Raw genomic sequence first — 27,013 nt, forward strand, 5'->3', positions numbered from 1 at the left:
TCCAACAATAAACGAATTTATTGTAAAATATGAAACATTAACAGAAATTTATTAAAAAAAACTCATACGAGATTAAAAACAAAACCGCACAAACCATACTATAAAGTTAGCTCTTATTGTATCGTATGTACGGTAAGTAATACTTAATATCCAAACTATTAATAATGACTTAATTAATTTATTCGTAACATCACAGCTAAATTCTAATTCACACATACAATATCATACAAATACACGCCTGTGTACATCTTATGTAACTTACGGATACAATACTTCGTTAGTTAAATATAACAACCCGGGATTTAGTTTCAGAGTTTGGTCGACCAATTTCATTGGTTTTGGACATACCAGGCCTTAGCACGTTGAATAGAATAGAAAATTAATACATTTTAGTATCGGAAATTTGGGAAGCGCTACGTAGGAATATTTGAAATTAAACAGAAATCTGGATTTACTGCGTTCAAATAGAATATACCATACTTGTAACATACATATACATGTAAACTCAAATCATACATACGAATACGAAAAAAAGTTGGTGCTAAGGCTCAGAGATTAAGGACAAACGTTAGTTATCCGAGATGAAAAATCTACTTTGCATTGGTTAGACCACGGCAAAAACTAATCAATTATCGAATATTATAAGAATTACACGCGCAGAATATTTCAAGAATCCTTAAAAATCACAAGAGACCTACAAAGCGTGTATACAAACATACCAAAATACAACACAAAAATATTTTTTACTCGATAATATATACTCTGTAAACAACAAAACATAACAACAACAACTCCCTCCCCTCATCCCAAAAATCGAATAAAATCACTGGGATATTCGACGATCCATTAAACCTATTCGATTGTGTGTACTTATTTCGACAGACTAGCTATCGACCAAATGTCAATTGTCAATACTTTCTGCAAATTGTCAAGTTTCATATGAAATACGACCTCTTTTCAGACTACTACTAATTATATTTTAAAGAAGGACTGTTATTAATTAAAATCTGTTATGAATACATTTTTGTGAAATGGCAATGAACTGTCAGTTCGGAATTTCTATAAAACATTATTTGATAATTTCTTTATGAATTTTAACTAATTTCGAAAAGTGTATTTTTAAGAATGCTTATGATAAGACTAACTAGAGCTGTTTTGAAGGCCTGTAATGAGTATTGTGAAGAAATTTAAAGAATTATGCAGTCATTTCTAAGGACCGTTTTGTAAAACGATTTACATATATATATGTATAATATTATGTAGAAGACATTATAATTTAAATAAAAATGTGGATGATGGAAGAGTATTTCTCACGATATTTCTTTCAAACAAAAATACTTTCATATATATCATTTTTTAAATATGTATGTCATCATACACATTACATTTATTTTAAAACATTTTTTTTAATATTTCGTAAAAAATAAGTTATTTAAATTGAAATTATCGATTGGAACGCCTAAACATAATATGTTCTAACATTCGGGCATCCGTTAATTAGTTTTGTACGAGAGGAGGTTGTTAGTGTGTTATGTGCGCGTGAGTGTAGTGGCTGGCACTTCGGCGGCCGCTATTCGTAAAGTTGCACACGCGAGACTCGAACCTGCTGTGTTTGTCGTTGACTCCTCGGCTAACTCTACCTGTGGGGAAATCACTGTTGGCATAATAGGATATTTAAAAATATTCACGGCGAGAAACCTTATTTAATAAAGATGTCGTTATTATTTAACGAGCTAAGATTAAAATTCAAACAACGGCATAGAAATAAGACATCTCGAACATATAGAATAAATCAATCACGCTACAACCTTTTTAGGTCTGGGCCTCAGATTTCTGTATCTGTTTCATGATCATTTGTTAATCTAAAAGGCAAGTAGGTGCCAGCCTCCTGTGTCTGACACACGCCGTCAACTTTTTGGGTCCATAGCAAGCCGGTTTCCTCATGATGTTTTCCTTCACCGTTCGAGCTAATGTTTAATGCGAACATAGAAAGAAAATCCATCCAACCCGGGAATCGAACCTACGACTTCAGAGATGAGAGTCGCACGCTAAAGCCACTAGGCCAACACTGCTCTAACATATATATCTATATAAATATTTATACCAAATAATAATTTCTACCATGTAAAAGAAAAAAAAAGTTTAACAAACATATCGTTAATCATTAAGGATGATGACGTTTAATTAATTTCAATCGACCTTAGAACGTAAATTAGGTGCACGATTTTTGCTCAACTTATTCATAATTGCTAAGTTTTTTGCATACATCAATTTATAAGTACATACCGTATTGAGGGCATGTTTCAATGTCTCATAAGTTAGCCAACAGATGGCAGCTGCCGGCATTTGGTATAAGATTCGCGCGGCCACACCTTTAAAGAAACCTCGCGGCCCTGAGGTTCGCATTACCAGACCCGCGGCGCCTACTAAGCCCTCTGCGCCTCGCTCCTTAAATATCACATTAAAAATTAGTATATATACCTCACGATGTTCCGTTACGTCACAAGTTAATTATTTTCGTATAAAGAAATATCCAAAGTTGCATAGGTATTTAATAGCATAATGCCTACAAACCCCGCAACTGTCATTGTTAAAATTCATTATTAATAGGCCAACCGCTCAATAAATATGTTATTCTATATCCCTAAGCAGTATATATCTAAAAAAACGTTTGCAACCGGATATAAATGTGTATTTACTTGGGTATATCATTTTAACGTTATATTAAATTGCATCACCACGAGAGCTTATACATTCCTTTTTTGAAAAACAGGATATTTATTTCCAAAAAAAAAAATATTAGCGAGTTGAATAATTTGCAATTTAAATGGCTAAAAGCTTTTAGTCTACCTAGCAAGACTTGTTTAACGACAATAATATACAAAAAGGTGCATTTTGATATTGTTGCATTTCATTTTTAAATCAAATTAAATTTCAAATTTATATATGTATAAACTCCGTACTCCCCGGATCTTGCTCCAACAGATTATCATTTTTTTCGAAATTTGGACAATTTCTTGCAAGGGAAAAAATTTAACTCTGATGGGGCAGTCCAAATCGCCTTCACAGATTTTATTGATTCCCGTCCGACTGTTTTTTTTAGTAAAGGGATCAATGAACTACCTATGAGATGGCAAAAGTGCATAGAAAACAATGGTTCATACATTGATTGATTAAACATATTATATTTTAAAAAAATCAACTTTTTGTTCCTCCCATACAAAACGCATATATATTTTTACTGAGATTTACGTTCACAAACTCAGGGGAGACTTCACTACACAGCAATGTATACTATTTAAGTATAGTATATACTACAAGCCAAGACAACGTTACTACAACAATTGTTAGGCCCTTATCCTCTTATACTTATAGGCAGTTTTAGTTACAACTCGTATTCATACAAGCTGTGCCTCGCGTTTTTTTACTTGCGTTATCCGATCGTTTTACATTCCCCCCATTATGCGACACAAAAATCTTTCAATCTTCAGCTTTGTAAAGTAAGTCACACATTTTACCTGCGTGTTAAGCAGTGTTTTGCAAACATCGAGCGGCGTAGTAGTGGCTGCAGCGAGTGCGCCCGCGCACGCGCCCGCCGTCAAATGGGCTCGCGGCTCGTACCCACGCGTAGGGTTCATTCGGGATTGACACCACTCGTATGTTACGAAGTGTACAGCCTGCAATATAAATGAAATCATAGAAAAAAGTAGTTATATCATTCCTTCGGTCTATACAAAGATCATTTAACATACGAAAATACACGAAACATGTGTCACTTGACACATACATAGCTTGTTTTACCGAACTTAACCGAATACTAGACGAGCTCGAGCTGTAGGTACTATAGATTCGCCCTAGTCGTAAAGCTATATCTATATTTAGAAGTGAATTCTTTAGAGCAAAGCTATTATATTTGAAGCTTACCTGAAATGGTACGTTCATGGTGACCTGTGTTCCATACGAGCGGTAGAATGCTCGCAAACCTTCCGCCCTATACACATGTCTGGCGCACTCCCATACGCCACGGTATGGCGAATTCAACATCTGCAACCGCTGTTTTACAACTGAAATAAAAATGTTATTATTTCATTAAATATTGTAAAATAAAGTACAAAATACACCCATTTTCCAAAACTTACAAAAATTTGTATATAGATACGTATGTATTTTCGTTGAGGAACAGTGTAAGTACTTAGGCTAAGGTAAAGAGCGAGGCGATGATTTCCTTCTTAATGCAAATAATGCTACAGACGTCTGCAGAAAGAAACAGAGAGAGATAGAGAGCACGATAAAGGTAGGTGAAAGAAGGTCTGGTTTTAGTGGGTACCACTGAGCAGCAGAGTACCTGTAGTGAGTCAAGTCCTACATACACCTGTTGCTGTAAGTGCGGAGGATGCGTAATCATATTTTCATCTTTAAAAAAAGGGCTCTAGAAGCTTTTGAATAATATTTTATTTTTGGAATTTCTTAACGTCGCAATGTATCTTTTATAATCTGAGTTAGTCGTTTAATTAAACGCCAATATATCATTGACATTAACTATGACGAATCAATGTCAGCACATTGTTTTGTCTCGCAAAATATAGGGAAGCGTCCTAATTGATAGATGTTGTCATAACAAAGTTAATGTTCGCGTGCTTATAATTTTATCTCTGGTCAGAGGTCGTTCACTAGAGCACAACTTTGTCATTCTTTGTAGATGTCAGAAATATGTTATCCAAAAAGAAGAATAGCGTTAATCTTGAGAGGGTTATAAATAACAGATGAAAAGGTAACATGACAAAGTGATTAATTAGCTACGTATATTAGGCTGATGCGTTTATTAATTTTATTTTCATATAAATTATTTTTTGTATAGAAAACAATGAGATTCCGGTTAAAACAGCCAAGCACATCTTATTAATAATTAGCTAGATGTGTAAAATATATAAGACAAAATTACATGAAATAAAATAGTGACGCCTTATGATAATGAAATCTAGCTTCCTAGCCGGGCCTACCGGGCGTTATGCATTTGATATGTTGATAAAAAAAATAGAATCAAAAGTTCTACAAATTCGGAAAAGTATTTCAGGTTTAAATGAAGACATTTGCGTCGAATATTTGACGCAGGCGTACGTACTAATGATAGCGAGTGCCGTAATTGTAATAACATGCGATGAGTCATAGAAATAATTAAAACCAATAGAAAGGTAATAAAATGTCCTGAGCCAAAGCATTTCTTAGTAAAATGGAAAGTTAGAGCGAAAAACCAGTGTACCTATTGTAAACTATGAAATACTGTATCACGTGAATATATTCTGATCATATATATTTCAGTCGTTAACAAAGATAAGAGCGTATCAAAGTCAATGACCAATTTACAAGTGATTTGTAAGTTTCCAAATGAAATCAATGTATTTATTGCCATGAAATAACTTAAACCTCTTGCGGTCTCTGTTTATAGCATGCTAAATGTAGAAACTGTTTTTCTATTTTTCATTCAGCCGTTTCAGTTGCGACAAACATAGACGATGTCTCTCAGCAAACAATCTAAATACATACTTGTAGTTAGTAAGAAAATTCAAAAAAGAAATAAATTAACAGTCTCTAAAACTATAAAAGTTTTTGCTGTTGGTTTTATGATATGGCCAAACAAGTTCCCACTTCAACTAGATATGAAACATGTATAATGAATAAATAAAAAAACTTGTCTATACAACATTTTACATTTACTTGCAAATTTCACATGACTCAAAAGCGGGGGAATTAAATTATAATTTGTATTTTTTGGTCCTCTCTAAACTACAGATTAAAAGTAAATAGGAATTCACTAATAAAACTAATGTTAGTAATTTTATTTTGAAATAGGGTTCACATCAGTTGGTTACTTTTAATAAATAAAAATTACAAGACAGAAAATAATGATAATGTTCAAAATTATTATATGCCCAGTCCTAAAATTAATCTCTATAATCTATGAATATTAATTTATTTAAATGACCCATACACTCATTAAGCAATTACTTCATCCACAGCGTGCTAAGTCTGTATAAAATCGTCACGATATCAATAATTGTTATCACTCTTTGTAAAAATATTAATTCGCAAAATGTTAAAAAAAAAACACAATCAATATAAACGAAGAAGAATTTCTTGGCTTGTGTTAATTATCGTACTACTTTTCTTATCTCTCTTTAGTCTACGCCATATTGGAAGAATTAATTTATCATAGATTAAAAATATTAGAAGTTTTGAAACTTACTTACAAGTGCAGAGATACAACAATATATTTAAGTGCAATAGAATGCATCATACTCATACATAAGGGCATCGCTGTTATCAGACAAAAGATTTAAATTTACATATGTATTGATATTACAGATTATTTGCGGGTATGTTTTGAATGTCAAAGGTTTGTTGAAGACAAAGAAATCTCATGATCAAGCTGTTTCAATCTGTTCGAGAAACGCGTTATTCGGCGATACTAAAATAAAAATATACGGATAGTTAACCATTTATTCAACTATTAATTAAAACTATTGGATGAAACAATTTTGACTATGTATTTGCGTGTTGTTCTGAAGAAATCTTTGTTTTTAACTTATTTTATTATAATTTATTACTTAAGATGTCATGTGGAACATGGTGTAAAGATTGCAGCTCCTTACAAACGTTGTGTAAAACAAAAAAAAAACTTGGCGATTAAAAAGAGTGGCGGAGAGTTTATTGCCAGGTCTCTTCCGTTCTACGCCCTTGATTTGAGAACTGAGGCAGTAAATGTAAAATTAGAAGCATTTAATGTATTTTTTTCGTTCATAAGTGTACAATGTGTTACCTATATGAATAAATGATTTTTGACTTTGACTTAGATGAACAAATGTCGGCTCGATGAGTCATTGTCATTGAAGTGCGAACCAAGAAATCAGTAATGCTTATAAAAAATATTACAGGATATGTATAATGTCAATGATGAATAAATGTTAATTCCGTGCTGCACAGCTCTATATGGGGCCTGCATATTTCTGCATGCATTTTTATTATTTATTTTTGATACTGCCTACTAGGAGGAAATCAGCCATAATTATATCAGATCATATGCAGACATAAGACATAGATTTTTAGGTCTAAGTAAAACACGATGTTTTCCTTCAAATATAAATACAGTCAAAACCCTTTACGACGACATCGTTTAGAACAACATTACCGGTTATATTGACTAAAATCAAAGGTCCCGGCTGAATTCTATGTATTAGGTTCTTAATAACAACGCCATCGGCTGTTACGACTATCGGTTTTTACGACCAAATATGAGTAGTCCCTTCCATGTCGTTATAAAAGATTTTGACTGTATGTACATACATAACATTAAATATTCTTCAAAATTTTTCATGGTTTAACCGCAGCTAGTAAAGCATTTAAGGTCTAGACCTCAGCATTCTGTTCGGTTTCGTGATCATTTGTTTTTTCATAATAGGCAAGTTGGCGATCAGCAAATCAGGTTTTCTTACGATGTTTTTATTCAACGTACGTGGGAGAGTTGGATGACGAGGGGTAAGGTAAGTTATGGGTACAGATACCGGCAAACTTCTTGAGCATTAAACGAGGGAGTGGGGGAAAGTTTGCGCATCGAACACAGCGCGGGACATAAACGTCAACTGATTTATCAATCACGCAGTGATGCTTCAAAATCGCTTCTGCGCAGACAAGGACATTTGTTCAACATGTTTGGTACCTGTAATGAGGGATGACGTCGCAAGCTAAGGCTACAACAGCAACCGCAGCCAATTATGTGTATTTAAGTCGATGAGTAATCGTATAATAAATAGTGCTTAATCTAATTATAATACTGATATTAGAGATCTCACTTGAAGTCCGGTGTTTATTACAACCTTATTACCTCATGATAATAGACTTATCGTTAATGTGGGTTTCACTGACTTATCGCTAGTGTCTGGCCTTCAACTTTCGACCTTATATTGTAAAGTTCATTGACTTGTAATGTAAAATAATTACTCAGGCAGATTACTACTTAAGCACATTAATTCACTTTAACAATTAATTCTCCAGTCTTAAAACGCAACTTTTAAATTTTATAATAACCATTTGTCTACCCACTTAAGTTTTCACTGATCATACCCTCTTATTCATTTGCAAGTAATATAAACAACCACAATTTTTTTTTGCAAAAAAATATACTTTAACTTATCAAGTAGTTAATACAATAAGGAATAGGCTAAATTAACGTTAATAGTACTGTTAGGTTGTAGACGCACATTATAAAGTTACATAACCCAGATCTAAGCCAAACTAACTCAATGTATTATGAAATATATAAAAGAACAAAAGAAAACTCGTCACTCCCTAGTATTTTAACTATCTACTTCCTGGACAATTCATGTGGTACATAGTAAACATTTGTAAGTCAAAAAGCTTGCAAATATGTATAATATGAGGCACAGTATTAACTTGAAACAAAATAATTGCTTTTAACAGCTATAACTAAACTGTTTTTCAGCTTTATCGTCATATACAGAAGCACTGACTAATTTTAAGTATTATAATATCAACGATCGAAACTGATACGCGAATGTCAAGTACTGCGAATTTAAATTCTAGAATCTAAGCGGGTTTTAAAATTTAAAGTGGCTATCTGAACAAGTGTTCTATAAAATACGTCTGTTTTATAGACATATGTGCACTTTAATATATTATAAATAAATAATAATAAATTCTAAATAAATACTTATTAAATATTTATTTAGAATTTAAAGTTAGGAAACTGTCCCGGCGCGCGCATTTTACAGTTGAAGTCTGTTTATTAACTTTCAAATGTATGCAAAGCTTAAAAACGGGTTATAATAAATACTTTACTAATATTTCTATAATTGTGTTATGGATTTTATTCTGATTTATATCTCGGCAGGGATCAGTACAGAAAAGCATGTCGTATGCGCCTAATGATGGTAACAAGTCAACAATCGCCGGAAAACGGTTCATCCATCAATTGTGACTATTCTCTAGTGACCATTTCATTGCCGCTTTGTAGCGGCCTTTAGAAATTATAAAAGATACGCACGTATAAAAAGAGATATTTAAAAGATATCACAACGGAGCGTACGCGCACGTTGCCATCTTCTGGCAAGTAGAATAGCGTGATTGCTTAAAAAATATCAGTAACTATACACTTGAACACTATTTCAAACTATAATATAACATAATAATACTACGTTTCGAGAGGAAACGCAATTTCCTATCCAATTGTAATTATACTTTAGACTTCTATATAATCTCAAGCAAAACAACGCGTCATTGTAAATCATTTTCTTAACAAGCACGTGACATTGCATTTTATTTAATATACTATTTACCTAGTATTCGATTAACAGAAGTAGGTTTGAGGAAAATGCAACGCGTGCGTTCATAAGAGATGACGTCATTTTACGCGGTTTATATACTAATACTCGTGTAATTATTCTGCTAAAGTAAATTTTGCATGAGATCTTTCTTAGGGAAGTGATAAACTTTGCTTCTGATTAAAATTTGTATTGGGCAAGTTCCCTCAAGTTCAAGCAAACCTTGCACGGGGTTGTTGATAGGGAAGTTCACTCACAGTTCTTAATAAGATTCTACTTATTAAGAACAAGTAGAATCTACTATGCCTTTCATTTCGGAACCATTATTTTAACGGGAATCGAAACTGGGTTACAAACCTGAATGCCACGAGCCTTACTATCAAATAAGGTTTATATCTTCTTGTAGTAAGCCTATTAGTATCGGAAACGTTTTAAAATGATCCCATTTACTGGCCTTGGCAAAAATTCTATGTATGAACTATTAGATTACATTTTCCTCAAGCTTTCCTTCAAGTCGGGGAATTAGCTCCGGTTAACGAAAACAGTGAAAGATTTTACGATAGATATTTATCAATGAAAACAATGAATGAATATTTTAGATATACATGTATACTATTGAAAAACTTTAGTTGACGTTAATTTACATGAGAATACCGCAGATACCTTGTGTGTGTCCTTTTGTATTATTATTTAATATTATTTTAATATTAAATAATAATTGGGTGTTAATGTTGTTTTCCACTTTCCAGTACTTTACACCACATAATGTTAAGTTTTAGGTATAAAGAGTCACTGAGGTTGGTCACGTTTTTGTGTGTTTACTATTTATTATACGTGTTTTACTATTGGATACAGAAACGTTACGGTGCGTTTCATGGGGGGGGGGTCAAGAATTTCCAAAAATTGCGTGTAGTAATACTTGAACGCTCCCTTAAGCACTTGACGAAGCTACTAAAGCGGTTTTGAATGGATATTTCATATTCATATTATAATATTTCATACTTCCGCATACGTAAGGTATTAGAGAAAGTTGTTCAGTGAGTTATACTATGTTCATCCACTTCCGTTGATAATAATTAGTTTTTTTAAGTAAATCCTTGTCCGCCCCATGCTCCTTCCTTGTTTAAGGATATTTTGTAAATAAATATAAGATTATCTAGTTCAAATTTGAGTTTACACATTATAAAAATATGCTCATGAAACACGAGTGAGTTTTAAAAGCGTTAGGGATTACGATCCCGACTTAAGTCTTGAGTTATTTTATAAGTCTATCAATATTGAAAGAACTTCTTCTATATCGCATACAAAACTTAAGGATCCGTATCGCTAAAGATATTAAAAGTTACGGAGTACCAGTGCAATATTTATGAAAATGTTGAATTTAACTGGCTTTTGCATTCAATCATATTAGAACTGCGTTAACTAGCTACTGCCTCAACTATCTTCTTGATATCGCCTTTATTCGTATTTGCACAGATATACCATGACTCAGTATGACCTTCAGTATAAATCATGACCAACATTGTAGTGCAATTTACTAGAGCAATGAATGGTGCGCTCAATTCACCAACAATCCCGAACTAATGAACTAATGAGCGGCAATCGCAGCCATGTGTTATAAACGTAAGATGTTTAACCACAGGCGAAATGAATGTTGTGTCTATGGCATTAAAGATTACAATTATTGTTGTCTTTGGTTATAGCTTTTACACATTAAAACAAAACAATTTTTTACAATTTCGTGACCACGCACGCTGTAAATCACGCGGAACGTCGGAAAAAAATACATTTAAAATTATGTAAAATAATTATAAGTTTATAATAATACAAATAGCTTTAATACGGTATAAACATAGTTATTACAATTATTGCCAGAATGTTCTCTTAACTGACCTTCAGTTTCTGTAACTTAAACCTCGTACTTACGACCGGGTTCTATATTTAAAACTAATAATTTCTTAATAAACTAAGTAACAGGATAGCATAGTTTAAAATATCTAAGGGAACACGTGGGAATCGACTGAAAGACTACACATATACCCCATGAAATATCTGTCTATATTACGTATGCAAATGATGAAAAGCACACGCTTAATTGCTCGGCTTACATTTTCAAAATATTGAATTGTTTTGCTATTTCATATCGATTAGCATTACTAATGACACATTTAGCAAACAAAAATCATAATTAAAATAGTAAATTCCTAGCATTTCCTCGATAGTTCAAAGTCGATCGCTAGAAACATTGTAATAATGCGATGATTATCTTAGTAGGTTATTTTAAAAAAATATTATGGCAATAGTTTTAACTTGTCTTAGTACGTTGATAGAATTCCTATTTTTAAAAATGTGATAATAATATGTCCAAAAGAGGTTCGATTTTCAGAATCCAAAAAAAAAATGTGTAAGTGATCCTGGCGTTGCAAAGTTGAAAATGCGTCGTAAACTAATAAAGACAATCAACTGAACGAGAGCAATGTCCAATTCCAAACAAATTTTAAACACTTAATTTCACACAAAAATATTATTACCTAATTCCCATTTGTATGAATATAAAATACTTATTTTTTTAGGAACTCCCTAATCCTAGCATTTTCAATATAACCGCACTATTTTAACCTGTCAACGACAAGAGTGTATAGTATCTGTGCTACGCAGTTATTATGGCGGGATGCATCTTGTCTATTGACTATACTTTGACACTTGACAGGAGTGTAGCCGCAAGCAGGCCAAGTCAAGAAATAATGGCAACATATATTATTGTAAAAACTTGAACAGTACTAATAAAAATAAAAGAAAGTGAATATAGGTAAGTAGGCGATGATGCAATGTTTGCATTCTGTAAACACGTTTAACATATATTTTTAACCAATTTCTAAAGGGAACTTTCTGGTTTTCTGCAGAGGTGTACTAGTAAATCAAGAGATTTTTGCCTCTATAAAAGTAGTTGTTACTTATCAACTATAACCTATAAAGAAAACATTGTAACTCACCTTCGGTGGGATTTGAGACGGCATCATGGATTAGTGACGCCAAACAGCCGGAAAGACCTGGAAATGGATAAAATAATTAATAATATTTTTATAGACATTGAACATTTAATACTTAAATTTCGATCACGCCATCATCATCATAGCAATAAATACATAGCTTAGCTATTTAATAATTTGGTTAGACATTCTATTTATTAATTTTATAAGTAAGAAAGTCTTCAAGGAATTTTGGACTTAAAATAACGAAGTTGACGTTACCAACAATAAATGAAACAGTTCTATTAAACATGACATCATACTGCCTAAGAAATGAATAAATTAATTCTTCGTAAATACGATATGGCAGAAATTGTCGCATTTACACTTGAATACATTATCTAGAGTACTCACACATCTATACTAATATAACTAACTAACAATATCCAACGCTATACGCGTGAATAGAATATAAAGACAGATGTAAATGTTCTACGTTTTCTTTAATTAATTTTGTATAGATTAGTTAGTTTAGAAGCCTTAGTTTTTTTGACAAATTTGTTGTTCAAGTTCCAAATATAAAATAAAATTTATAACACTCAAAGATTTTGAATCAACCCGCATTAAAACTACATATATTCATCAAGAAGTTAAGCATCACTTACCATGGGTAATGTGATCATGCCGATGCCTGGTGAGCTGTGATAAAGTGTGTTTGCTCTGTTCATACGTCGCGAAGAAACACGCGTGCGCCGGTCCAGCGCCCACCACCACGGCTGACATGCCGCGGATTGGTCTGAAAAAGAGACAGTTCTACATTTGTCTGTGATCTTTGGCACTTATAGTGGAGTCAATGGCATGCACCAACGTGGACTTATCGATTTCAAACTCCAGCTTCTTGATCGTGTACTTACTTGCAAATTAATATCAATTTACAAGCATTTAATGCTTTTTTATAATGAAACACAATCTAAACGTCACTCAAAGCAACCGCCATAGGATTTTAATTGTGGTTTTTATTGTAAAGTCGATTAGTTGGCCACACATAATTTCTTTAAGAAAATTAATATAAGAGTATCAATTATATATAATATACTTTTCCTATTGTGCTAAGACAATGTAGTACATATACACTTCATAATGGATAATTTCAATAAAATATTAATTAAAAAACACAGGTTCTTTCTATCTTTTCAATATACATGTTACTTATTAATTGTTAACTCAATCGTTAAAGTGTTACGCAGACAGAAGTTCAAATTCAAAATAAGTTTGTAGTTTTAAAAGACACATTCTGCTGTGATAAGCTAATTAACGTTTGTATAAGGGGGCGCTCTTTATGTATTAATTGTATATTGGATTTTGAATCAGATATATTTTTGTGCTCCCCTACTGCTTTCAAGCGACTTTAAGAATTGTTTAACTTTTGTGTATTTACTCTAAATTACTGTTTACATTTTCGTGTCTATTATTGTATTCTCTTTTTATTTTAGCTGTGGTACTCATCCTTTTTTTAAATATTGTTAGTACCGTTAGAGATCACTAAATACACGAATCAATAAGGCTGTAACGATAAACTTAATTGTTCAATATAAATGTCACGAACAGAAAATGCACTCGGTATCGCTATTGTATAATCTCTGACCCCACGAGTACCTGGAAGTGGAGACCCATATACCAATGCACTCTAGCGAACGGCCCGATAGTTTAGAGGAATTGCAATTCAGCATTCATCATCATTTATTCTAAATTATAATCATAATTATTGGTGTATCGAAAGTAGATGTCTATAGCGGCTCCAGTTAACTATGTTTTTTAAGTGAAACTTCTTTATCGGCGTTGGAAAAAAATTACTGTCACATTTTTGGGTTACGCGTCACATTTTTCCGTTACTTGCCATCTTTTCCTTGTCAAAACAAAAATATATAATAACGATAACAATGATAGTAATAAATCTATTACAATAAATGAAATTCTGTAAAATCTTAGTAGTAATAAGGTAAAATTAAGTAATTGTATTAGTTGTATTCATATCTATGATAATAAAATCCTTTTGTTAAACTTTATCTTATTTAACTTTATTTAACCAATTTCTGTAAAGTTGCATATAGTAGACCATTATTTGATAAATCAGGTCACAGTGTACAGGTACAGGTCAGTGTGTACACTAGTACACGCACACATTTTTTTATTTGTGTATTCTGTATTCCTATTATTACTGTATTCCTTCGTTTTTTGCATAGCTCTCAGAATTTCAAATCTATATTGTAACATACATATATTCTCTTACATACAATAAATAAATAGAAAGTACTATAGATGTCTACTTTTCTCACCATAGACGTGTATAGGTAAAAAATATTTTCACCTAAATTTTCACATTATTAATTTATCGTGTTCATGCACGTTCGTCACGCGCTTGGACTAAATAATTATAATAGAAAAACTTCACAATGCCCGCGTTCTCTATTTAAAATATCAGTCATAGATATAATAAACATCAATTCAATATTAAGGACAGTTGACAGATTTTTATAAAAAATCTACAAGCAACAAACCTTTTTAAATTTGGAAAGCTGTCAAAAAAACCTACGAAACACTAAAAACATATTATCCAAAGACTAATGAAACTGTAGCAGGAAACAAAAGACGCTAATAAGGATATTAGTATAGTAGTAGTATAAACACGGTAGTAAGACATCAACAATAAGAGAATGTTTGTGATGCACTCGGATGTTAACGTAACTGAATAGTAAATAATTGTCTTGTACACGAAAATTTTGCAGGTAATTTGTAAATTATGATTAACAGCTAATAACTCTCGATTTATGAACAGATTTTATTCATGTTTCGTTGCCCATGATATGATTCGGTAACGCTACAACCCTAAATGGGTCTTGGTCTCATATTGTATCTGATTCTTTGATCATTTTTAATTTCATAGACAAGTAGGCGATCAGCTTCCTGTATAAGCAAAAAACATTATTGCACAGCTGAGTATTAAACCTGCTACCTTAGGGATGTGGGTCACTCGCTATTAGGCCGACAGTGCTGCAATAAAATATTGCAATATATCTTGGAAAAACTGCCTCTAGCAGGAACAGTTCGGATATAATTAATTTTACACTATTATGCTTACAATGCAAAGTTTACAGAAATAAAACATTCTATATGGCGTTGCAGCATGGATTTTTAATTCATCTATGACATAAAAAGACGCTATACGCGATACTTTCGCTCCACCGAAACACAGTTCAAGGTTGGCTTAAATCAATACCAATTATATTGTATCGACTAAACAAACAACAAGCAAAACTCATGACTTGTCTTTATACCATAGTTCATAAGTCCATAAAGTACCAGAAATAAATTATATTCTAGACCAGTGTGTGTTTCCCAAGGTGGGGCCCACGCCCCACGATTTGATTGTTAAGGGGGCCAATCGAAATCAGCTGGATATAACACAACGTGTAAACTTGAGACTGAAGCTAACCAAATTGGAACCCAATATAAAATAAATATCAAGCGCAAGGGTGTCATAAAATTAACATAGAAAAATCTTTATTATAAAATTTTGGAATTTTAAGAACTGTAACATACTGAATGTTATGAAAATTTACTTATACTTAACGAGAAACGTTAACAATTTCCTCGTACAACCTATAATTTAATTTTTTTCAACAATTCAATTTTTTTATATATAAAATATGTTACATAGGGGGACAGAAGAGGTTACGGAACAATGTTTTAGACTAACGAGAAACGAATGCAAAACAAGCTTTATTACTATTAACGAAGGAACTATAAAAGTCAAAATATAAAGCACTATTCATACTGACTTATGCTTACTAAGTATATATTACTATGGGACGTAAGACTTGGTAAGTCAGAATTAAGTGTCAGTAGTCATACATCAATATAGGAAGATCTAAAATAGATTCAATGAAATGGACTGCTTTTTACAGCTACCAAGAGGATAAATCTCATCGTGGATGTAAAAGGTGGCGATACGTAAGCCGAGGCTCACTGTGGGTCGCTACGCCAGCGGAAATATGTAAATCCCCTAAAACCACAAGAAGTATTCTATGTTTTTCAATGTTTTTATTATCTATATAGCTAAAAACAATTGACTTTATCATAACCGCAAACCAGACAAACCGCACAGGCAAACAATGTGCATACATTGATATTAAAACATACCACGTTATTGTACGTATTGAATATGGTAGAATTTATTATCGTTGCAAAGCCAAGGACGTTTGAAGTACGATCTCTACAAATTCTTTAGTAAAAATTATCTCAATTTATAATTGAAGATGGCTTGCTATAAAACCCTAATTTAAAGTAGATTTTGCATTTTTTTTGGGTACAAAATTATAGCGCAAAGTGTTGACGTGACGAATAAATATTTGACGTGAGCCTTTCGATGGCTTTTTCAACCGCCTTGATGATTTTTTTTTTATTTTATGACATAAAATTATTATAAAGTTCTGCAAATCGCTTCATATAAGCCTAGCAGTAGGTAACTTGAGACATATCCGCGTCATCTGTTTCCAATGTTTCCAAACTCAACTTTGGGGATATTGAATTCCGCCAATTTTAGTTATTGGTTTCATCAATAACCTTTAGTTTTATTTTGTTTTGCTACTTTAGTTTAGTCATATTATGTAGTTATCTCACTGTATATTTTATGTCCGCGATGTAAGACTGGCGACCTGTTACCACAGATATTGTACGGGCACTGTTACGAACAAAACGTCCTTGAACGTTTCTTAACTATTGTTAGTGGAATATAATATTAAGAAGCGATCGTATCGGGAGCGATCTGATCGTAAAATATACACCGTTCAGCATCTATAAACAGACGCCGTCAGGCTTTAGATGAATCAATAAAAACGATAATGGCATCTATTACTTACATAAAATGCATTATATTCGCAATTAATATTGTTATCAACCCGATAACTTTAATAAAATTACAATTTATGCACACCATCGATAATCCTTGTCTATAAGCTGCGCTGTTGATTACTTTTTTTGCACAGAATATTAAACTCAATAGTTCAAACTTTAAAAGACGATAAGGAATTTGATCTTTAAACTTTTCATTGATATTTGTTGCCGTGCAGTTTCATGTTTTTGGATCTTTCCTACTTTCAAGCGAACATATAAATCATTTTAGTGTGATAGTGTCTAATTCCTATTAGGAGATCCTATTAGATAGGTGACCTTTTATAAATCAAGAGAATCTAGACAAAAATGATCACGAATTATCTTTAAATTTAAGGGGAGAGTACTAGAATATTGTAATGTACTAACTGAAAGTTCAAGTTCTTCGTAACAGTCCAAGGCGTACTGTTCTAGTGTATAATGCGTGCATTCTACACTTAGAATCAGCCAAATTAACCAATTATTAAGTTTTTACTACCCAACGTTGCTACAAAGGTTTTTCATTCTTCATATGATGCGTATTAGATTTTCCCTTAGTCACCCAGTTACGCCCTGCGTAACATAATAAATGCCTATTACAAAACATTATTATGACATTATAAGTATGATAAAGATTGATTTATCTTATCACAACGTATGTAATTCGAAATGATAGCGTTCGCATCGAAATGTTAAATCTTGCCCCGAGTTCCATCTAATTGTAATTGCTACGGGTAGTAATTATTCTAAGAGCTATGTGAAAATTTGATTGCTAGAAGTATAGCGTAATTTTTAAGTAAACAGAATGAAGGAAGACAATGATAGTCGGTATTTTGTCTCTATGTTAATTTTACTTGAGGTTAAAGGTTAAATATGTATAGTATAATTGTGATAATGCGTGTGAGAAACGTTTAAATTATAATAAATTATTATGACCGGTGGTTTATTGATTTAGAAAATACGTAATTTCACGTTATGTAATGGCGCAAACGCAGGTACGAACCCTGAACTTGACCTTCCATTGTTCCCGCTATTGACATTTATTTTTGAATCAGGACGCAAAAATTTAACCTTTTATAAAATAACTTCTCTACTTGTCTTTTGCAACGACAATAAATTAATAATAATATTAATGATCTTTTTTATAAATGCAAAATAGTTATTTTAATATAAGTTTATTTTCATTGCTTAAATATTAAATACGACTGTTTAAGTGTTTACGTAGTGAGTTCATATGTTTCTATAAAAAAAACAATCTACATATCAGAAAAAGGTATAACTATTTTATAATCAAGAAAATAATAAGTGGCTTTATCATCTAATCTTAATAATCTAATCCATAAAAATAATACTGTATTAAACTTACAATTACATATTTAGAAGCGAGACCACATTAAGCCGTATAATTATTTGAGGATTCTTAGTTCTCTTTTGTCTTAGTGAAATACATTTTCTAGTTATTTTATCAATTACCGTCTAAAATTCGTAATATTAGCGCGTTTAACAAATTCAAAAGGGCATTAAATATACATGTCGAAGTGAATCTAATATACAATACAAATATATGCTTTATATTATATATACGCGAAACTTATAAAAATTGCTTATTTGTTGTATTAAACAGTTACAGCACGATACGACGTCTTTTGATCTCTTTAATCTTAAATGTAAGCTAACCTTGTACTTGTTTGGCATCATAGAGATACTATGTTAACCGGTTAGTTGTTGATCACACAGTGCGAAATTTTTATACGTAAGTAATGAACCTACAAAAAACGATGAGTAACGTTAAAAAATTGCAACTTTATAAGTACATTGAAAAACTTAAGATTGTAATTTCTTTATATATAAAAAACCCATAGCTTTTTTCAAAACAAACGGGAACGGGCAGTAGGCTCACCTGTTGGTCAGTGATACCGCCGCCGCCCATTGACACTTAATGCCAGAGGAGTCGCGAGTGCAATGCCGGTCTTTTAAGAATTAGTACGCTCTTTTCTTGTCCTCAGTCTATAGGTTCAATACTTCAGTGGGCAGCTAATTGCACATAGTGGTGGTGCGCGGCAAAAACTGCCTTAAATAACGCTCAGTTGTGGAATGACGGACAACGAGGAGGCTGAATATTGTTCGTGTTAAATTCGGTAGAATATGCAGAGATACCCCACATCTCTACGCTACACCAAGTGATCAATTCGCTCGGTAGGGATTGAGCGTATACGATTCGAATCGCTCCTCGTTGAATACGGTCATGTAAATGGAGTTGGTATTGAGGAGCTCCCGCCCATAGGTGAGAACAGTGGTGCATTATACAGTTGCAAGCGTTGGGCCGGAGTGAAGTACCGTCTTACATTGCTGAACACACCTAGCTTCTTGAAGGCTAATTTAGCTTTTCCATGTGAAGCTGGCCGTCACTTAAAGAATAGTGCCTACGAAAAGAGTAGTAGCAAAAAATGTGTTTTTTTTAAGCAGAAAACGCGTAAAATTGTATCTTCGTGCTTTTAAATTGGATTAGATTTAGTCGATCCCAGGCAGAGCCTCCACGAAGCAGAGTTTCGTTTGTAGACACCAATTTCTTCCGTAACTGATGGACAACTGTCCGAGAAATACCTGCACGGCCAATGTCGAGAGTGTCCCTAGTGCTACCTGATATGCAGAAGAAAACGGGTCGGGGATAGAAAACAGCCTTGTGTGAGCGCTCAAGGGTTTTAAGTCGGAACATACTCCGCAATGACGACCTCAATGCTCGTAGCCAGAAAGATGGAAGCATCGAGAGAGGCGCTTTATGGCACCAACGATCGAAGGCTTTCGCTATTTCTAAACTATTCAATAGTGCCTTCCCATTGGACGCAATAGCCCTATAATCTGTGTGTAATATACAAGAGGGTGACCAGCTGATCGACCACGACGGAAGCCGTACTGATAATCGCTAATCAGCTGGTAACCCTCTTGATGCCTCAGGAGCTGGCCGTTAATAATTGTTTCCATTACTTTGGAGAGCAAGGAGGTTAATGGGCGACAGTTGGACGGATCAGATAGGTCGCTTTTTTTAGGGATCAGATGTATTGAAGCGGTCTACCAGCACTGTACACTGGCATCGAATCTCTTGCCAAATCTGGCAATTTGTCTTAGTTAATCTCTTGTTTAAAGAACCTGGAGGCGCAGTTTTATGTTTATTTAAGTTAGTTGGTATTGGCATGAAGAGACGTCGTCTTCCTTACCCTTGCGGGGCGACGCGATTCTTAGACCACACGTACAAATCATAAGTTTCAAGTGTGCATAGTTACATTTTCAAATTGGGTACAGTTCACAAGATAATAAGAGACATTCTTATCAGGAGTATTACATGTTAACAAACATTATCACAAACTAATTCATTCACGTACAATTGATAAGATAAGAGTTGTTTTGCACCGTTTACTGCAGTCTATAACTAATTTAAAATATTTACACGAATATCATATATTAGGTCCTTACATTTAAAAATAACGTTTTGTCGTCAAATAACTTTGACCTCAAGTATCTCCTGTTTGGTGAATTCCAAATTCAAATTTTTACAGCTATTTAGTCGTGCAGTTTGTTTTTGGACCTTGGTCTAACAGATGAAATTTTTTTCGAAATTTGGATAAATTCTTGGAAAGTAAAAAAATCAACTCTGGTGGGGCTGTCGAAACCGCCTTCAATGAATAATTATTCTGATGTTGCTTAGAATAAATACTGGGAGATATTTAGCTTAATTTTAAGTCTACAAGATATCCCTAAGGCAGCGGTCACTAGTCAGTATTTGCTCGGCGTTTACTTAAGAACACAATATGGCGAAGATAATGTAGTCTATACTCGTAACACTCAGTTTTTATTTAATCCAAATGGCTGCTACTTATATTATAAATAGGAAACATTTGTGTTTTTTTTTCTTTCAATGTTTGTAATGACCGATTAGAAAACTGCATCTTCACTGACTAATATAGGCTATATTAAAAAATAGGGATCCCTAATAAAAATTAAATAATTAAATAAACACAAGGTGTGAAAAAATACAGATAGAACAAAACATGTTGATCAGTATTATAGAACGTATCAATATTTACAAAAATAATGTTGGCAATAGCTGTAATCAACGTACTACTGATAACTACGTGATGCGATAGTACTGTCACACACACATGCACTTGTCAAAAATAAAGTTTTTATCAACAATACAACAGAGTTTATCGGCCAAATGAACCAGTTACCTAATCAAACAAATATGAAAGTTGTCTCTCGTTATTTTAACCTTCTGCGGAAAGGTAATAAAATAAATATTGCAGCGGTATGTTTTGTTAACATATTTTTATTACACTGGTCTTGTAGGTGAAGTTAGCAACGAATGAATTGGACGAAGTCCTTATACAGTTTCACACTATCATAACATTAACTAAAACCCTATTATTTTTAAGAGAAATAATTATTTCGATTTCGTTTCTTATATCTGTACTAAAAAAATCTTAATATGTTGTTCACCACGTAGGTTATAATTATTTTAATATCATGAACACTATATAATTTGTGAGATTTGCATTAGAGTTAAATTTACAATGGATTTAGATATTGAAAGACCACGTGACATGAGGAAAGTAATACAGCGCGAATGAATAAGCCGGCCGGCGGGAATTTGGCGAGTGTTGCATAGTTATGAGGTTAGCTGTGTGCCGAGCCAGAACTGACTCAATACGCTATATAACACAAGACCTAGTTAATGTAAATACATACGTACCTACGTAGATTACTTATTCTTTAACCTAAAAGTTACCTATATATTTTTATAATAATAATATACATGCATTAGTGGGCTCTATTAAGGTATATCATTTATACATATTTATTTTTATTTACACTTCGTTACACTACAAAATAAAAATAAAAATTAACATAATTAAATCAAAAGGAGGGCAACTGGCGGCCTTATCGCTTACGAGCGATCTCTTCCAGGCAACCACTGTGAGTAAAGAAAAAAAATAAATGTATTAAATAAGATAGGCAAGTAGTGCAAAATACATGTAATACACAGTTATTAAACAAAACTAAACAGGAATAAAATATTAAAGATACATTAAAGAGTAAAAAAGACACATAAATCACGATAATTTAAGATAAGTCTCACGTCAGTTAGTAGTTAGTAAGAAAGTTCGGGATACGATGTGGACAGGTAATGTTTGTACAGAAGAAATTTAAAGGAAGATAAAGAAGGAGCTAAGCGAATAGGGACGGGAAGTGAATTCCATAGCCTAACTGCGGAGACCTTAAAGGAATCGCCAAGAAAGGAGGAGTTATGAGATGGGATTTCAAGGGTATAATTTTCGGAAGAGCGTAAGCTATAGTTATGGGCTCCCAAAAAATTGAAATCATTTTTGAGATAGGAAGGAGTTTTAGGGTTGAACAGGATGGAATATAGGAGATGAAGAACATGAGCATCGCGTCGCTGACGAATTGGCAACCAGCCTAGCCGCTTACGGAACGCAGAGATATGATCGTACTTTCTTAGACCGAATATAAATCTGATACAGAAATTTTGGAGACGATCCAGTCTATTTAGCAATTCCTCGTTAAGATCGGAGGAGCAGGAATCGGCGTAGTCCAGTAAAGGCAGGAGGAGAGATTGCGCCAGTGAGGTTTTGGTACTAAAGGGAAGAAAATTACTAAGACGTCGAAGGATACTGGAGGCACCGTATAATTTTCGGCTAACTTCTTTAACATGCTGCTCCCAGGATAAATTTTGATCAAATAAAACCCCCAAATTTTTTACTGTACGGCTAAAATTTAAAATTACACCATCGATATGGATAGGGGATATCCTGGCCCAATCAATTCTCGTCGTGAAATAGGGGCTGCCAATAATTAATACCTTACTCTTTTTGGGATTGATTAGAAGACCAAATTTTTTACTCCAGTCAACTATCTTTGCCAGCTCATTGTTGGTAGATTGTATGGCTTGCGGGAGATCATCGAGACTTGATTGTACGTAGATTTGAAGATCGTCAGCGTATAAATGAAAATTAGTTGAAAGTCGGAAAGTTAAGGAGTTAATATATATAGCAAAAAGAAGAGGAGAAAGTACGCCACCTTGCGGAACGCCAGATTCAATCAAACTCCACTGAGATATGCAATCGCTTGTCTTAATACACTGGCGGCGCCCATTAAGATAGTTAGAGAACCAGTTAACAGCATGAGAAGAAATATTAATAGATCTAAGCAACCCCATTAGAATTTTAAAATTAATAGTATTAAAAGCGTTGCTGAAATCTAGCAGTGTGAGAATTGTGAGTTGTTTGTGGTCCATGCCTTCGCGAATATCATCGGCTACTCTGACCAGAGCAGTAGTAGTGCTATGTCCAGGTCGAAACCCAGACTGAAGTGGATTCAGTATGGAATTTTTGTTTAGGAAATTATTTAATTGCTCATGTATGAGGCGTTCAAGTACCTTGGATAGACCATACTGTTGATTCATAGTTTTTGAACCTGATATGTCGAGTACTAGTGGTCTCGGATTGTACTGTGTAATATACAGTGTTTTTTTATTTATTGCAGCCAATTAAATTAACCAGCCTAGTAAGCCACTTTGCAAGCATACACTTAATCATTGATTACATACCTGAGCAAGCCCTCCCGTTGCACCATATATCGGAATGTTTCCACGATGCTGCCATTATGAGCTGATCGCAGAGACTGCATCCGAGTCTGTAATGCAAAATCAACAAACAATGCAGTAAAAACAAAAATAATATAAATAGAAAAATATAATAATAGAAAACTGCCATAAGGCATGTTGTCATAACTATAGAAATATTAATTATGTAATAAATTTTTGTATATCTATAGTAGGAATGATGGATTCTAAAGATACAATTTTAAAAAACTGCCTGTAATTGTCTGTTTAGCTAACATACAATTTCGAAAAATAGTTAAACACTATCCATTCAAATTACAGTTTACAAATTGGCAGTCTACAGTAAAATATTAAGTATAATCAAATGTGTTATAAAAACATCCTATAATTTAGATGTTTGAAATAATTAACATAGATGTGACATTGTGAACTTCTATATAAAACTATTTACACTTGATCCAAATCATCAGTTACAATTTAAGTCATCATCTCAACCTTACGACTCAGATTCGCCACATAGACTCATACATGGTTTGTAGTGCATAAAGTCCTGAATTTCATATCTTAACTTTAATAATGTATTTTATTTTACTAATGTGTTTATTATCACAAACTCTTGCAATGGATGAAGAAATGGCTGAATTGGCTAAGATGCTACGAGATAGTTGCTCTTCTGAAACTGGGGTTGATCTTAGCCTCCTTGACAAGGTAAATGCTGGAGCCGACTTGATGCCTGACTCAAAACTAAAGTGCTATACTAAATGTTTTATGGAAACTGCTGGAATGTTGTCTGAAGGGACAGTGGATGTTGATGCTGTAATAGCTATTATGCCAGAAGATTTTAGGAAAAGAAATGAGGACAAAATACGAGCTTGTGGTACTCAAAAAGGGGTAGACGACTGTGACACAGCATTCCTTACACAGGTTTGCTGGCAAAAAGCCAACAAGGCAGATTATTTCCTAGTTTAATAATTAATATTGGAAATTTTAATCTGTTTGAAAAGTGTGCTGTATGTATTAAAATTAAACACACATTACCATTATTTACAGGACTCATTATTTAATGAAATTCTTCTATGAGTTTTAGATTTAATAATTTAAATCAATAAATTGGCATAATATTGACAGTTGTGAGTATAACTATTTGGCATTTGAGGAAAAAACAAAACAACGATTGCAAACCTGTTTTCAGATTAGAACTAGACCAAATATAAAGATCTGACATTTAGCCATGGGTACCACTAAGTATACATAAATTAATAAATTACTTATGCTTATATCTACTTTATATATATAGTATTTTAATTTCCTGACTAACTTTCAACTAGACTTTAATGAACATTTATATATAAAACATTAATAAGAATTAATACTTATCATGACAAATTAGAAATATTTTTTTTATATGGTTCATGGAACAATCCAAAATTGTATAAATTATTTTATAAAGAACTGTTCTATAGTAATTATAAATATCAATATTAATAGGAACATTGAGCAGATACAAAACAATAAAATTACCATTATTAAAATTTCAAACTTGCACTTCAAATCCTATTTGTAGAATTTAGGATATATAATAAGAAAACAAAAACATTTAAGTTAAAAGTTCTTATAAATATATAAACCAGATAGGTGGATATTAATAATTGAATGGTATGATAATATGGAAAATCAAATTCTGGAATATATATATTTATGAACTCTTGAGCCAAATCTCACCATTTATTATACAATTTATAAAAAGTCTTAGCAATTAATAAATATCAGGACAATAGAGACATGAGATGTAATTAGAAATTCATTAGTAAACAAATATGTATTATTTATTTACCATAATAGTGATAACAAATATAACCTAATACCAACAGGGTATTGGTAACTAAGTCAATAAAGTTAAAAACTATAAGTTTTCGTAAGGACCTCGTCCTTACTAGAAAAAATATATTTCTGACTTTTAAATTACTTCATGTAACACAATATGTTGCAAAAACAGGACACGAATGTCTGATTATTGATATTCAGGGATTTTACGCAATCACATGGAAATCGGAAATAGCAGAAGTTCGTGTTTTTTCATTCGTGTTCAATTAGAAAAGACCGGATCTCTATTTTATGTAACATTGTGTCGTAACAAGAAATAATTGTCATTCTAGGTTAGATGTCAGAAATTAGGAATAACTGGTGGTGGATCCAGACGTTTACCTTGACCGAGTCCAACGGGTACATCACACAATGTTCCATCACCCCGGCGATCGCTCCCGCCGTCATGTGTGTGATGGAATTTTGGGTCGGAAGCGTTTCATAGTCCTCAAAGTTCATAATACTCACTGATTATTACACTGTCAGAGAAATAAACGGATTGCTAAAACTAATTAATCGTTATAGACTAAATATTCAATGTCATTTTCACTTCACTAATTTAGGTACAAAATCATTGAATATATAACTCGTAATACGTGAAAATTTTCGGAACAGAACAATAGCAAATGATTTAATTCATAGTTGATTACCACGCGCAGCGCGACGGTCACTACTAATGTCGCCAATGCCAGCGTTCAAATTTACCACTATCTTATATTTATCCCGACAAAGCGAAAATATTTAGTTCTGAATGTCGAGATTTTTACGAAATATTATTTTTCGAGAAAAACTATTTCTTTTTATAACAATACTTTAGTGCTGGGAAGAAATAATAACACGAGTATAAAACTTTGTATAAGTATCAAGAATTAAATACGAATATTTTACGTTAATTACATAAAACGAATAGCATAACTTAAATTTACCCAACTTGTATAGATTAATTTAATAAAAGTCCTTCAAAGTTGTATATGAGCTTAGAGTTGGCAGCACTATTCTCCTACGTCACAAAATTATTATCATAGACTAATATAGACTATACTAAACTTGACATTATGTTTCCACAGTTTACGAAAGTCATAGACATTTTATATCTATGGCAATAACGAATCATTGACCACGGAGTGAAATTTATTTAGATTTTTTGAAAAAAACATTTTTAATGAATATCAGATTCATTGTTATGTGTTACACTATAAAATTTGTACGAAAAGGAAACCAGCGTGGAAATTCAGGTCCCTGCAGTGCTTAATTCTCTTCTTTTCATATCTTGATAACAT

The 27,013-nt window shown here is 32.9% G+C and overlaps 1 protein-coding gene across 2 annotated transcripts; it reads right to left on the bottom strand.

The window, feature by feature from the left end:
* On the bottom strand, positions 1-26,409 carry LOC123718005 (mitoferrin-like). Of its 2 annotated transcripts, none has more exons than XM_045674346.1 (8): positions 26,076-26,409; positions 23,856-23,941; positions 12,970-13,100; positions 12,329-12,385; positions 3,925-4,064; positions 3,519-3,677; positions 2,287-2,448; positions 1-1,640 (listed from the first exon to the last, which is right to left on the bottom strand). In XM_045674346.1, the coding sequence occupies exons 1-8, from the start codon at positions 26,190-26,192 to the stop codon at positions 1,530-1,532; spliced, it is 963 nt and encodes a 320-aa protein (XP_045530302.1). In that variant the 5' UTR covers positions 26,193-26,409; the 3' UTR covers positions 1-1,529. The 2 variants fall into 2 exon arrangements, with proteins under 2 accessions (XP_045530302.1, XP_045530310.1); XM_045674354.1 differs by having other exon boundaries at positions 1,517-1,654.
* Positions 26,410-27,013: the final 604 nt, after the last annotated feature.

Source organism: Pieris brassicae, chromosome 2 (assembly GCF_905147105.1).
Source record: "Pieris brassicae chromosome 2, ilPieBrab1.1, whole genome shotgun sequence".
In the NCBI taxonomy this organism is placed as follows: Eukaryota; Metazoa; Arthropoda; class Insecta; order Lepidoptera; family Pieridae; genus Pieris; species Pieris brassicae.